The sequence below is a fragment of the Bos javanicus genome, chromosome 2 (genome assembly GCF_032452875.1).
Source record: "Bos javanicus breed banteng chromosome 2, ARS-OSU_banteng_1.0, whole genome shotgun sequence".
NCBI lineage: Eukaryota > Metazoa > Chordata > Mammalia > Artiodactyla > Bovidae > Bos > Bos javanicus.
The window spans coordinates 135,516,315-135,528,008 of record NC_083869.1 but is presented as its reverse complement, the minus strand read 5'-3'; the positions used below and the strand labels follow the sequence as shown (position 1 = coordinate 135,528,008).

Genomic DNA, 11,694 nt, shown 5'->3' with positions numbered 1-11,694 from the left:
TGGCTACCAGGAAATTTAAAATTACGTATGTGGCTTGCCCTGTTTCTATTGGAAGTCTCCGGATGACTTTCAGAAATTCTGAGGTGAGTGAGTGGCCAAGATGTGAAGACACCAGCAGGATGGATTCAGTACACTAGCGTCCCTTGGGGAGTTCCCGACATAGGTGAGTCAGGAAACCCCCGTCGAGGATGGGCTCCAGCAATGCTAGTTGGGTACAAAGGAGAAGAACGACCTCAGAGGGCTGGACCTGTGGGTGAAGTCCAGGAATAAGGGAACTGGAGATTTTAATTTTGCACCAGAACATCTGTCCAGAAACCCAAGATGGGGCTGAGAGGTAAGAAGCCCCCAGGTGCATCCCAGAGCTTGCAAGTGGCTTCCAGTTTCAGCAACCAACTAGGTGATCCTGTTTTAGGGCCTTAGGAACTTACTCACAAAGACCTTGTTGATCATGGCTATGATTTATGTGTGTGTGCTTAGTCGCTCAGTCATGTCTGACTCTGCGACCCCACAGACTGTAGCCTGCCAGGCTTCTCTGTTCATGGGATTCTTCAGGCAAGAATACTGGAGTGAGTGGCCATGCCCTCCTCCAGGGGATCTTCCCAACCCAGGGATCGAACCCAGGCCTCCCCCCTTGCAGGAAGATTCTTTACTGTCTGAGCCACCAGGGAAGCCTATGGGTTTTATGCCATGGGTTAAATCGTACATCCTGTGCGACAACTCCACATTATGAGAATATGTTATCACTCAGAGCAGTGGGCACACTGGTGCTTTGCCCAGATCCCTTTCTTGTTCTGGGAACCCATTCCCCAGCTCCTGGGACTCCTCTGCTAATAAGCACAAGCTGTGGGCAATTCCCTGGCCATCCAGGGGTTGGGACCCTATGCTTTTACAGCCACTGGGGGTGCGGGTTCAATCTCTGGTCAGGGAACTAAGATCCCGCAAGCCGAGAGGCATGGCAAAACACAACTACAGCTGTGACCCCCTTCAGATGATTGCCTGTGGGCTCCAGGGACCCCCTTGCCCATTCAGAGTTCAAGTCCCCATGGCCAGCGACTGGTGTAGGTCATGAGACTTGGCCCCAGAGGGAATGACTGAGCTGCCACTTCTGCTCAGAGCCCTCCTGTGACCAGGCTGAGGCTACATCTGAAATCACACTCTTGGCCTCTTCCCTTTTCTGGTCCTGCTCCCTGCACTCCCTTCCTGGTTTCTCAGGGAGGCATTTCCTTCATAAGTCACTTGTTCCCAAAAGCTCACCTTTGGCTTTCCTTCTGGGGAACCCCACCAGAAAACAGTCAGACTTTATTGTGGGTGTTGGTCTTGACCTTGGGTGGTGGCCAGGTACTACACATCCATCGACTGTGTGGGATTCCAAACCCTCGGGGTACCCTTTCTGAGAGCCCTGGTTGTGTGTGCAGAAGGGCAGCGACCACAGGGCCAGGAGAGGGCCCGTGTGTGGCCATGAAGCAACCATGAACATCACACCAGCAGCCACAGGACTTCCCTCCGACCATTTATTTTGTTGCTGCTTAATCAGGCTCTTTCCCAACATGTCGCCATCTCCAGCATCGCCTCTCGTCCAGAAAGTTGAAACCATGCCCCGCCTCTCGTCATCTTCACAATACCCTCTGCTCTCTTATTTAAAAGATTTCAAAGTAAAGATCGAAACAGGACCTTGGCTGAGTTTTGCAACACGGAAGTGTATTCTAGGCCTATGTTTATAGAAGGTGGTGGGTGGGAAAGAATGACAAGCCCAGGGATGCTGGGGGGATATCCACGGCAAGGGCAGTCACACGGGTGGGCAAGCAAGACGGGGAAGGCCGTCTGAGGCCTGGGGGCTTCAGAGTCATCAGCAACTGCTAACTTACTGATGGGGAGAGCCTTAGAAAAATCCAGAAATACACACCGTCTCCACACGGGAAGTGCGCGCTTCCCCTTAAGGCAGACTAAAAAAGAAAAAATGAAAGCCCCAAACACACATTAACCAAGCACAAAAACACACAACAAACTCTAAGTCTCCAGATAAACATTCACAAATAGGCACTTGGTGTCTTCAGCTCTGGGGTTGGAGAAACCTGGGGCTTGGGCCCCAAAGGCAGGAGCCGCTGTTCCCAAAGTGGGAACAGCAGCTTCTGAAGGCGCTGGGGCCCCATCTGCTGGGGGGCACTGGCCCAGCTGGACGGGCAGGAGGCTTGTTTAAAGAAGACCCACCCCTCTCATTTCACTGCGACAGCGACTTGTGGAAGCTCTGCACCCTGTGCATTCCCTGAATATAGTGAACTGGTATTTCTAAAGAGTGCATCACTGAAAGGGCAGATGCTGGCCATTTAAATGTGGGTGGCTGCCTCCTGGAGGCACGGGCAAGGGCCAGAACCTGCTTGCTACCGGGCCCTGTACCCTCAGAGCCCACCACTGTGCCCGGCACTCAGACACACAATACAGGTTTGCTGAATGAGTGAATAATCCAAGATCTCATTCTTCAGGAATCCAAATTTACAACCTTTTCATTGGTTATAAATCAGTTCCTTTTTAACTCTCGAAGTGGAATTATAATTCACTTACTCTCTGAAGTCAGCTGCCCTTAAAGGAAATTTTAAAGCTGAAACTAAGTCTTTTCAGTGGGAGCCAGAGAATGAATCTGATTATGTCCAAATGAGGATTTTCAGCATGTACTAATAAACTTCAGTGGGGATCATCGGTCCATCTCTAAGGCCAGTAGCCGGCCCAGAACTGGCTGTTGGGGCTGGAGGTTAGGGCAGGGTCTTTATGTCGTGCGCCTGACATCTGGAGAGGAGAGGTGGGTCTTTAATTGTGTCCTGTGGCGGGGAGGTCTGAGTGTGGCTGGTGGGGAAGAAGTCCTGTCTAGCTGCCTGGAGAGACAGCATCAGAGCAGGAAGTGGAGGCCGTGAGAGGAGATGGGTCAGGGGCGGCCAGAGAATCGAGAACCCAGCAGAGAAGATGGGTAACACAGCTCACCCTGGGGCATCTTTGCACACGGAACTCTGGGGCCATGAGGATGCTGGGGTCGGGGCGGGCGGGGGGGAGGGGGGGCGGAACTCCCAAACATCTGGGAGAGCCTGGGTCCATGAGAAAGATGAAGCAGAAGGAGCATCTCAGAAATGGAGAAGGCTGTGCTGATAAAATCTGCTGCCAGCGAAGGGTCTAAGCTCGATGATTGGACCCTCGGGGAGTGGGGAGCTGCCAGTGGTGTCTACACTGCAGAGGGCAAGCAAGGGGATCTGCGGCAGCCTGGAAAGGAATGAATAAATGGGGTGGCCCCCTGGACAAACAGCAGTGGATTTCAAAGGATGACGGCAGTTCTAGGTACACCTGGATCCCAGAATCCCCTCATGCCGGCTGCCTTGGCCCTCGGGGCACGGCTGCTGGGCAAACTGGCCGTCCCAGAGCCTCTTCCCATCTCCTCTCATTCCACTTTGGACAACAGACTAAAGACTGGGGAAGGTTCTGGGTCCTGGGGTTTTTGGCTTGCTTTTCACATCAGGGCTACACAGACTCTGGCCAAACGTTCAGCTACTTTCAGGACGGTCCGCGTGGAGGGTCACGGGGGGAGATGACATTGTGGGTGCTGAGGCCCTTCTGAGGGAGGGCAAGGCACGGATACCCCACACCCCTCCCCAGTGCTTGACGGCCCCTCAGGGGCGGCCCGCAGTCCAGTCCAGGCAGGGGGTGTTCTGGGGGTACGAAGAGTCTGGAGAAGTCAGGGAGGGCGGGGGGCACCCGGGCCCCTGTGGTGTCAGCCCCGACAGCTGGGTTTCCTCCTTTTTGTTATACAAGCGCCTGACTCGGCTTTGGTTGCTGAGTACTCACTTCAAACATGGTGACCTTGAGTGAACACACTGCCAGCTATGTGACCAGGTAAGGAGCCAGGCCGCCTCCCCTCACTGAGGCCCTTTCTTCTAGAGATCTTAGTTGATTCTGATAACTGACAATTGGGGCTACCTTTTTTCCCCCCTCTTCCCTCGCTTTAAATTTCCACTCTCCCATTTAAAATTCACCAAGAAAGAGAAAGCCCTCGAAAAACCAGACCCCCACCCTCAACTCGCATGCAAGCAGAGATCCAGTTTCCTGGGCTCTCTCTCCCCACGACCTCGCTGTGTGGCCCAGTGTGCCAGGCAACTTCCGGGTCCTGTAAGTAAAGTGAAATTGAAAGTAGAAACGTTTTCCCCAAGTTCCCTGATGGCTATCGCTGAAGGGCATCCTGCAGTCACACTGAGAACCACAGAGGCTGGTCCGGCGCCAGCACGGCAGCCGGGGGGCTGCGGCCCGCTCACGGCAGCCCCGGGCAGGTCAGGGCTCCATGTGCCACCACTTGAAGGCGAAGGGCTTCCGGCGCACGTTGGTGCCGCAGTGCACCTCGCCCAGGAACTTGTGGTAGGCGGAGATGTCGTCCACGAAGGTGCAGCAGAGGCCCAGGGGCTCCAGCAGGCAGCGCACGTGCGTCTCCAGGCAGCACACCTCCTCCACCTGCGGCCCAAACGGCTTGGGGATGCCCAGGTCCTTGTCGAGCACGATCATGTTCACCTGGGACGGGCAGGGGGGCGGCAGTCACCGTCACTGAGCACCTGCTCTGCCCGCCCTGCTCCGAGCCCTCCAACAGCCCTGGGATCCGGGACTGTGAGTATCCCCACTTTACAGATGAGGAAGCGGAGGCTCAGAGGGGGCTCAGCACTCCATACACGGCAGAGCTACATGGAAAGCCTAGCAACCGCCCCGTGTGTGTGTGTGGACACACGTGTGCATGCGGCTGCATGTGCATCGGTGTGTGCACCGCATGCGTGAACGCGTGTTTTCATGTGCGTATACATGCAGCTGTGTTTCTTGTGTGTGAGTGTTTTAACCTCTTTCTAGCTCTAGAAGACTCTCCTCTATGATAACAAGAATCTCTCTCTATAAAGGCCTTTGAATTTACAAAGCACTTTCCACTGTGTTAAGCTGAAGCCTCCCCCAGGATCCCAAGGGGCAACCAGGAGGAGCAGTCCTCCAGGCAGGGTGAGTGCTGGGGTGGGAGGCCACACGGCAGCTCAGCCGGGCCTGGGGTCTGGGCCTCCCGTTCGGCCAGCCTCAGCAAGGGGTCCCTCCAAGTCTGGCCCGCCCCTACTGACAGTTTGGGTGAGGTCCGGAGCCCACAACACCTCACCATGTTTGGGAAGAAGGCCCTGGCCTGGTGGTTCTTGTCCATCTTGAACAGGGCGGGCAGGTCGATGATGTCCTGCTCCGTCAGTCCCAGCTCCTTCTTGAGGATGTCGCGGTTCCAGTCCAGGCAGCGCTGGGTGACGGGGAAGAAGGGAGGGCGGGCGAGTGAGGGGCACCCCGACACCTCTGTCCACCTCAGCCCTGCCTGAGGCATCAGACCCGGGGCCCCAGCACTCCAGGGAGCGTGCAGGGCTCCTCCAGCACGGGGCACCTCTCCCATGCCCCTCCCACCCGCATTGGGAGTAATGGAGAAGCAGAGAAAGTTACAGAATTCGTACCAGGAGCTCACAGCAATGATACTCAGCACTCATTTACTGATCACCAACTACGAGTCAGACCCTAAGCGCTTGCCATGCAGCGTCCCACTGAATCCTCAGGCCACCCCAGGTGGAAAGAGTAACAGTGACGATGGTCTTGATTAATAATAATAAAAACTAACATGTACGAGCACCCTAAGTGTACGGTTCTGAGTGCTGTACGTACGTTCCTTGTCTCAACCTCAGTCTCGTGAGGTGGACACTGTTAGTAACCCCTTACTGGAGACCAGGTGGCTCGGTGGTGAAGAATCTGCCTAACAAGACTCAGGTTCAGTCTCCAGGTCGGGAAGATCCCTGGAGAAGGAAACGGCAACCTACTCCAGCACTCTTGCCTGGGAAATCGCATGGACAGAGAAGCTGTTGCACTACAGTCCATGGGTCACAAAGAGCCGAACACGACTGAGCGACTGAGCACACACATCTCGAGTATTAGAGACGAGGGAAGCTAAGACAGAGTCCTTAGTGAGCGGCCCAGAGTCCCAGTGCGGAAAGCAAGGGGTCATGGTCTGACCTCAGATCTACCTGATGCCAAAAAGTGAAACAGAGAGGGGTTGTGATAAAGTCAACTTTCAACCGGCCGTGAGACGTTTGGGGACCTTTGGGAAACTTGGGGTTGCTTCTCCAGCATCCCTCCACCCCTCCCCTTGAAATGCAGCAGCCTGTCGCTGGGTTGAGCTGTCGCCTCCTTGAGACGGCTGGTGCCCCTGCCTCTTTGTTCCACGGGTCAGTTCAAGGGCAATAAACTAGGATTGAGGCAGTCAGCATATGAAATTCCTCTGGCTATAAGAATCAGTTCAGGTTGGCGCAGAGTGAAATGCAAAGCTTTTGTTTAATTGTTGGCGGCATGTAAGACCTCTCTCTTTGTGGAGGTATGGGGGGTGGATGGACGACCTTGAACTGCTGCAACTAAGCTTCTGCCAGGAGGGTGCCTGCAGAGCCCAAGAAGTGCAGGGATGGAGCCAGAGCCCTGATGAGCCTATGCCTGAAATCCACGCCACTGTTGAACTTTCCACTTGTATGAGCCAATCGTGCCCTTTTGTCTCAATATGTCCGAGTTTTTTTTTAAACTTGGTGCTTTAAATATGCCCATGCAAACAGAGATCTAATTCAACTAAATAGGACCCTGTTGACTGGTTTCTACTTCTGGATATAATTTTGAGATTTAGGAATTCAGAAAGTAGGATTCATCCATAGAGAGAAAACTTCAGGAATCTGTGACCCCTAAAAAATAAAACTTCAGGGCATATCTTCATATAAGAGTTTTCCTGGAAGTAGGTCTGTAGTTTTCGTATTTTGGTGTCTGTGGGTCTCCCCCAAATGTTGTGGGCTCTAGCCTTACAGAAACTTCGGCTCTTGAGCACCACTTGGTACATCTTCCTTCCCAGGTCTCCTGTCTGCTTCTGGCCTCTGCTGGCCTGCACCTCCCACCGCTGTCACACACTCAGCTTCCAGTAGGGAGTAAGTCAGGCAGGCGGGCCGCCATCCCCTAGGGCGGCCCCAAGGCTGTGACAGGCGCAGCCTCTTCCCTCCCACAAGGCCCAGCCCGCGCTCACCTGGAAGTACTGGTTCTCCTGCACGAGGCTCTCATTGGACAGAATCTTGTTGATGGTGATGCGCTTGCTGCTCATCCCGCCCAGGCCTGTGGGGGTCAGAGGACAGAGGATGGTCTATGTCCTGCCTCGTGCTCTTCTTTGCCAAGACTCTCAGCTTCTGGGCTCTCTCAGGACGAGGCCGATGGAGCAGGAACAGGCAGGAGCGTGGGACGGCAGCCCCTGCGGACGCTTCTTTCCCCAGGGCTGGCCATGTCACCAGGGCCAGGGAAGAGGGGGGCCGCTGCCTTGCTCTCTCTCTGGCCCGAGGGTGGGGTGGCACAAGAGGCCTCCTTCCAAGGACGAGCAGCAGGGCAGGGGGAGGGTGGCAGAAGCGACCTCCTTCCAAGGACGAGCAGCGGGCCAGGGGGAGGGTGGCAGAAGCGACCTCCTTCCAAGGACGAGCAGCGGGCCAGGGGGAGGGTGGCAGAAGCAGGGGGCCAGGCGGCGACGCCGTCCTGTTTCAGGCCCGCCTCACGCCCACCCCCGAGCTGTGCTGGGCCTGCATCTATCTCCTGTCCGCTCGTGGGGGCCCGTGTGGTTTCTGATTGGTGACCCCCAACGCTTAGGGAGCACCCGCTATGTAGCAGGGAGCCGTCTGGAAATTCACCGCAGTAGCTCAATAGTCTCCCCCCATCTCTATCAGGTAGCTTCCAGCATTAAAGATGAAGAAGCGGAGGCACAGAGACGCTCCCTGACTCATCCGAGGCCTTACAGCTGGTGGCTGAGCCCGTGAGCAGACCAGGAAGCCAGACTGCAGAGCCCAGCCATTGACTCCTTTCTCCGTGTCTGATGCTGGTCCACTGTGTTTCCTAGTTGTGCAGCTTGTTAGTGGCAAACAGATGGGGGCTGCTGCTGAGTGGTCTCCAACCCCTTGGACGTGTCTGTACAGAGATAACAGCTCCTGTGCCCTATGGGGAGCTTTGAGGGGTTAATATAGAAAGAAGCTTTCAGAAAGTCGAGACTCATGCCTGCCAACCTAAAAAGTTCCTATCGGTGGGAATTAAAAAAGGATAGTGGTCTTATCTTGTCCGTCCCAGACACTAGTCACCATCAGGAACGCTGCCTTTGGACATGGAGGGTGGTCATGTACGTAAGTATCAACCAGTCTGAGGGATACAGACTCTTGGGATCAGGTGCATTAGAGATGCCAACCTGAAAAGTGACAACAACTAATTTACGAAAAACACTTAAGAAACTGTCATGGCGTCTCACTGAATCCACCTGATCAGCTCCCTTTGTTTCCACGGTTAATTTAAGAGCAAAGCTCCTCCCAGTCCGTCTGTCTCAATTACGTGTCTGAATTAAGCAGACGGTTTCTCGCTCCGGGACTCGTGGTGAAGCCGTCTTGCATTGCGTCGTCAGCTCTGCTCTTCTTCCTGCCCCTAAACTGCAGGATGTACGCTCTTCTCTAGCTTCGTTTCCAAAGCGCAAGGTCCCCGAGTGCAGATGGCACTTTGGTTTTGAACCATTTAACTCTCCTCGGGGCTGGTGCCATTTGAAGTGTCCCACACCATGTCCCGAAGAACCACAGGCCACTGTCGAGGGTCATAAGGGGCGGTGGGCAGCTTGAGGTGGGGGTGATGACTGCGAGGCCCACAGAGGCCAGGGCCGCCTCCCGCCAGGATGACCCCACGGCCTCAGAGCGGGCTGGACGACCGGAAGTGGATCTGGCTGTGCGGGACAAAGCGCTTACGGGCCCTGTCCTCCCAAAGGCCCCCTGGGGGCCCGGCTCGCTGCCAGGGCCCCGTGGGCACTCACCTTTGAACATGATGGCCTCCCCGTGGCCCTCCTTCTGCTTCTCTCTGAAGAGCTTGTAGCAGGCTGAGGTGCTGGCCATGAGCATCCGGAATTTCTGCAAGAGACCGTCCGGCCGGCCGGTCAGCAGAGGGCAGGTGGCCGAGCTGCATGGGGGGCTCCCGCCCTGAAGACCCGGGGCCCTGCCTGCACATTGTCTCAGCCACCCACACCGAGTGGCGAAGGCTGCCTGGCAGGATTTCTCTATTTCAGAGGAGTATTTCTCACCCTTCCTGCCACAGAAATTTTCCTGCCTCAGCAACGCCGTCGAGTCGAAGCTCAGAGTAAAAGGTGACCTTGGACAGAGAGGGAGAGCATCTCCAAGGGGCCAAGAGGCCCGGCCATTTGCTCCAGATTTCCAGGGTTATTAAGTTGCAGACATTTCTTTGCATTTCAGAAAACGAAAGACTCTCTCTAGGGCCCCAGGCCCATACGCCATTGCTCTCCAGGGCATTACGGCCAGTACCGTGGCCGCCAGCCCTGTGGGGTTATTGGACACTTCAAGTGCGGCTGGTCTTAGTGGAGATGTGTGAGGAATAAAGCATACACCAGATTCTGAATGCTTGGTATGAAAAAAGAACGTAAAACCTCTCATTATTAATTTTTATAATGATTACATGTTGAAATGCTAAAATTTCAGATTTATTGGGTTAAACATTTACTGGCCACAGCAACAACATACAAACCAGCTTCAGCCTCCTTCCTTCTTCCTCTGTACAGTCCACTTCCACTAGATACCCTGCTGCTGACAAGAGCTGGTAGTACAGGGGTTCCGCACCAGCCTCCCCGCTCCAGCCTCAGAGGTCAGCTCACCTTGGTGCCTGGGATGGGGACGAAGGTCACGAACTCATCCACGTGGCCCACGGTCAGCCAGTCTGAGTAGAGCTCCACAGGCACCTGGACCTGCTGGGCCTGCAGGAAGTCCCGCACCACCCTGGTCATCCTCCGACCACCGGACCTGGGTGGGGTTGGGAGGGGGCAGTTCTTCAGAAGGTTGCCCGTGGTGCCTGTCTCGCCAGAGGGCTTGCAGGAGTTCAGCCCCTGGAACCCAGCCTGGACCCAGCGTGGCATCAGCAGAAAAGTCATGAGAAGGAACCTGAGTTGCAGAGACACTGCCCAGCCAGAAAGGCAGTTGAGTCCAGGGGGGAATAAGGAAGTGTCAGCTGCAGCCATGGTGTGTGAAGGGCATGGAGCCCGGCCTTTAGGCCCTGAGGGTGTCAGTGGGTACAGGGAGGCCAGCTTCTGTGCCCAGGGGTCCTTCTTGGACTGCTGGAGGGGCTAAGGCTCAGGCAGCGTTCCACAATCCGCCCCTGCCTATGTCCCTCTTTGCGAGTAACATCTCACTTTCAGTCTTCCATCAAGTGACGCCTCTTCCAGGAAGCCCTTCTTGACTTCTACACTCCCTGAGGTCTTCAATCTGCCCATTACCCTTACACTATAACCCAAGATCTTCACAGTGGCTGGAAGATTCGTTTTTGATCTGGGCCCGTCTATGTCTCCTACTTCACCTTACTCTTCCTTGTTCTGTCTGTACCTGCTTTATCTTCCTCACTGCATCTGTTAGCACCCAGAAGTATCTCACTTGGCTGCTTGCTCCCACGTTTGTTTTCTATATTGCTGAGACCCCCACTCATCTTCTCTCGGTGCTGTTCCTCCTCCAACTCCTGCACCCCTTCCCCACCTTATTTATAATCTCATCATATACCCTCCCATTTGGGGAAGAGGGTCATTTACTTAGTTTCTTTCCTGGTGGCTCAGACGGTAAGGCGTCTGCCTACCATGCGGGAGACCTGGGTTCGATTCCTGGGTCGGGAAAATCTCTTGAAGGAGGAAATGGCAACCCACTCCAGTATTCGTGCCTGGAAAATCCCATGGACAGAGGAGCCTGGTAGGCTACAGTCCATGGGGTCGCAAAGAGTCAGACAAGACTGAGCGACTTCACTTCACTTCACTTCATGTTAGATCCTAATTCACACTAAGATGTAAAGGCTAACTTGATTTTCTTTCCAAGAATGTCTATATCTTGTCAGTCATGGGCAGGTTAATTCTCCCAGCCAATCACTCCATGTTGGAGCAACCCAGTCTGCTCCGACAGAAACAACCGCTACCCCCCAACCCCCCCCCCCCCGCCAGCCCCTCCCTGGCTTCTCTTACAGAGGGAAGCTGCTCCCGATGAGGATCCGGCCCAGCGGGTATGTCTTGCCATCCACGGTCACTGGCGGACTGACCTCCAGGTTCCCGAAGGAATCCAGGCTGGTGACAGTCTCAAAGAGTGGCTCCCGGGTTACATAGCCAAAGTCTGGGCCCTGGGCAGGGGGCACACACCTGTGGTTAGTCCCCCGTGGCCAGGAGCCCTCAGTCCCAGCCCAGCCACCCTCTGAGGACCACTTTTCACCACCTTTGGTATGGCCCTGAGAGCACTTAGCTTCTGGGGGTTGCCCATTTGCTTGTTACTCCCGCTGAAGAGCAGGAACCCGGCATGGGGAGGCTGTGAGCACGTCGGTATGAGCGTGTGTGTGTGTGTGTGTGTGTGTGTGTGTGCACGCGTGCACATCTGTGTCTCTGCATCCGTCTCTATTTCTTAAACACAGAGAAATACTGGCGATTTCATGATTGGTCCTTGTTTTGTGCCTTTGACATCCCTGTTCCTCTGCTGATGTGAGCAAGCAACAGACCTTTGCTGATGTTAGCTATTGACGGATGGGGGCTGTTTGTTACTATGATCTTACCAAGTGAAAGCTGGCCAAACATGCAAGAACGTCAGATAAGTAACATACAAT

The 11,694-nt window shown here is 54.8% G+C and overlaps 1 protein-coding gene across 6 annotated transcripts in view; it reads right to left on the bottom strand.

The window, feature by feature from the left end:
• Positions 1–1,497: 1,497 nt before the first annotated feature.
• Positions 1,498–11,694, bottom strand: part of PADI2 (peptidyl arginine deiminase 2) — a 55,315-nt gene continuing 45,118 nt past the window's right edge. For 5 of the 6 annotated variants that reach the window (XM_061395514.1, XM_061395505.1, XM_061395519.1 and 2 more), the window contains 6 exons: positions 11,069–11,220; positions 9,728–9,872; positions 8,879–8,972; positions 7,082–7,167; positions 5,156–5,284; positions 1,498–4,539 (listed from right to left, as the gene is read on the bottom strand). In XM_061395514.1, the coding sequence (XP_061251498.1) occupies positions 4,306–4,539; positions 5,156–5,284; positions 7,082–7,167; positions 8,879–8,972; positions 9,728–9,872; positions 11,069–11,220 (840 nt within the window). In that variant the 3' untranslated portion in view covers positions 1,498–4,305. Of the gene's footprint in view, positions 4,540–5,155; positions 5,285–7,081; positions 7,168–7,472; positions 8,039–8,878; positions 8,973–9,727; positions 9,873–11,068; positions 11,221–11,694 lie in introns of those variants that run through there. The other variant, XM_061395538.1, reaches the window with a different exon arrangement.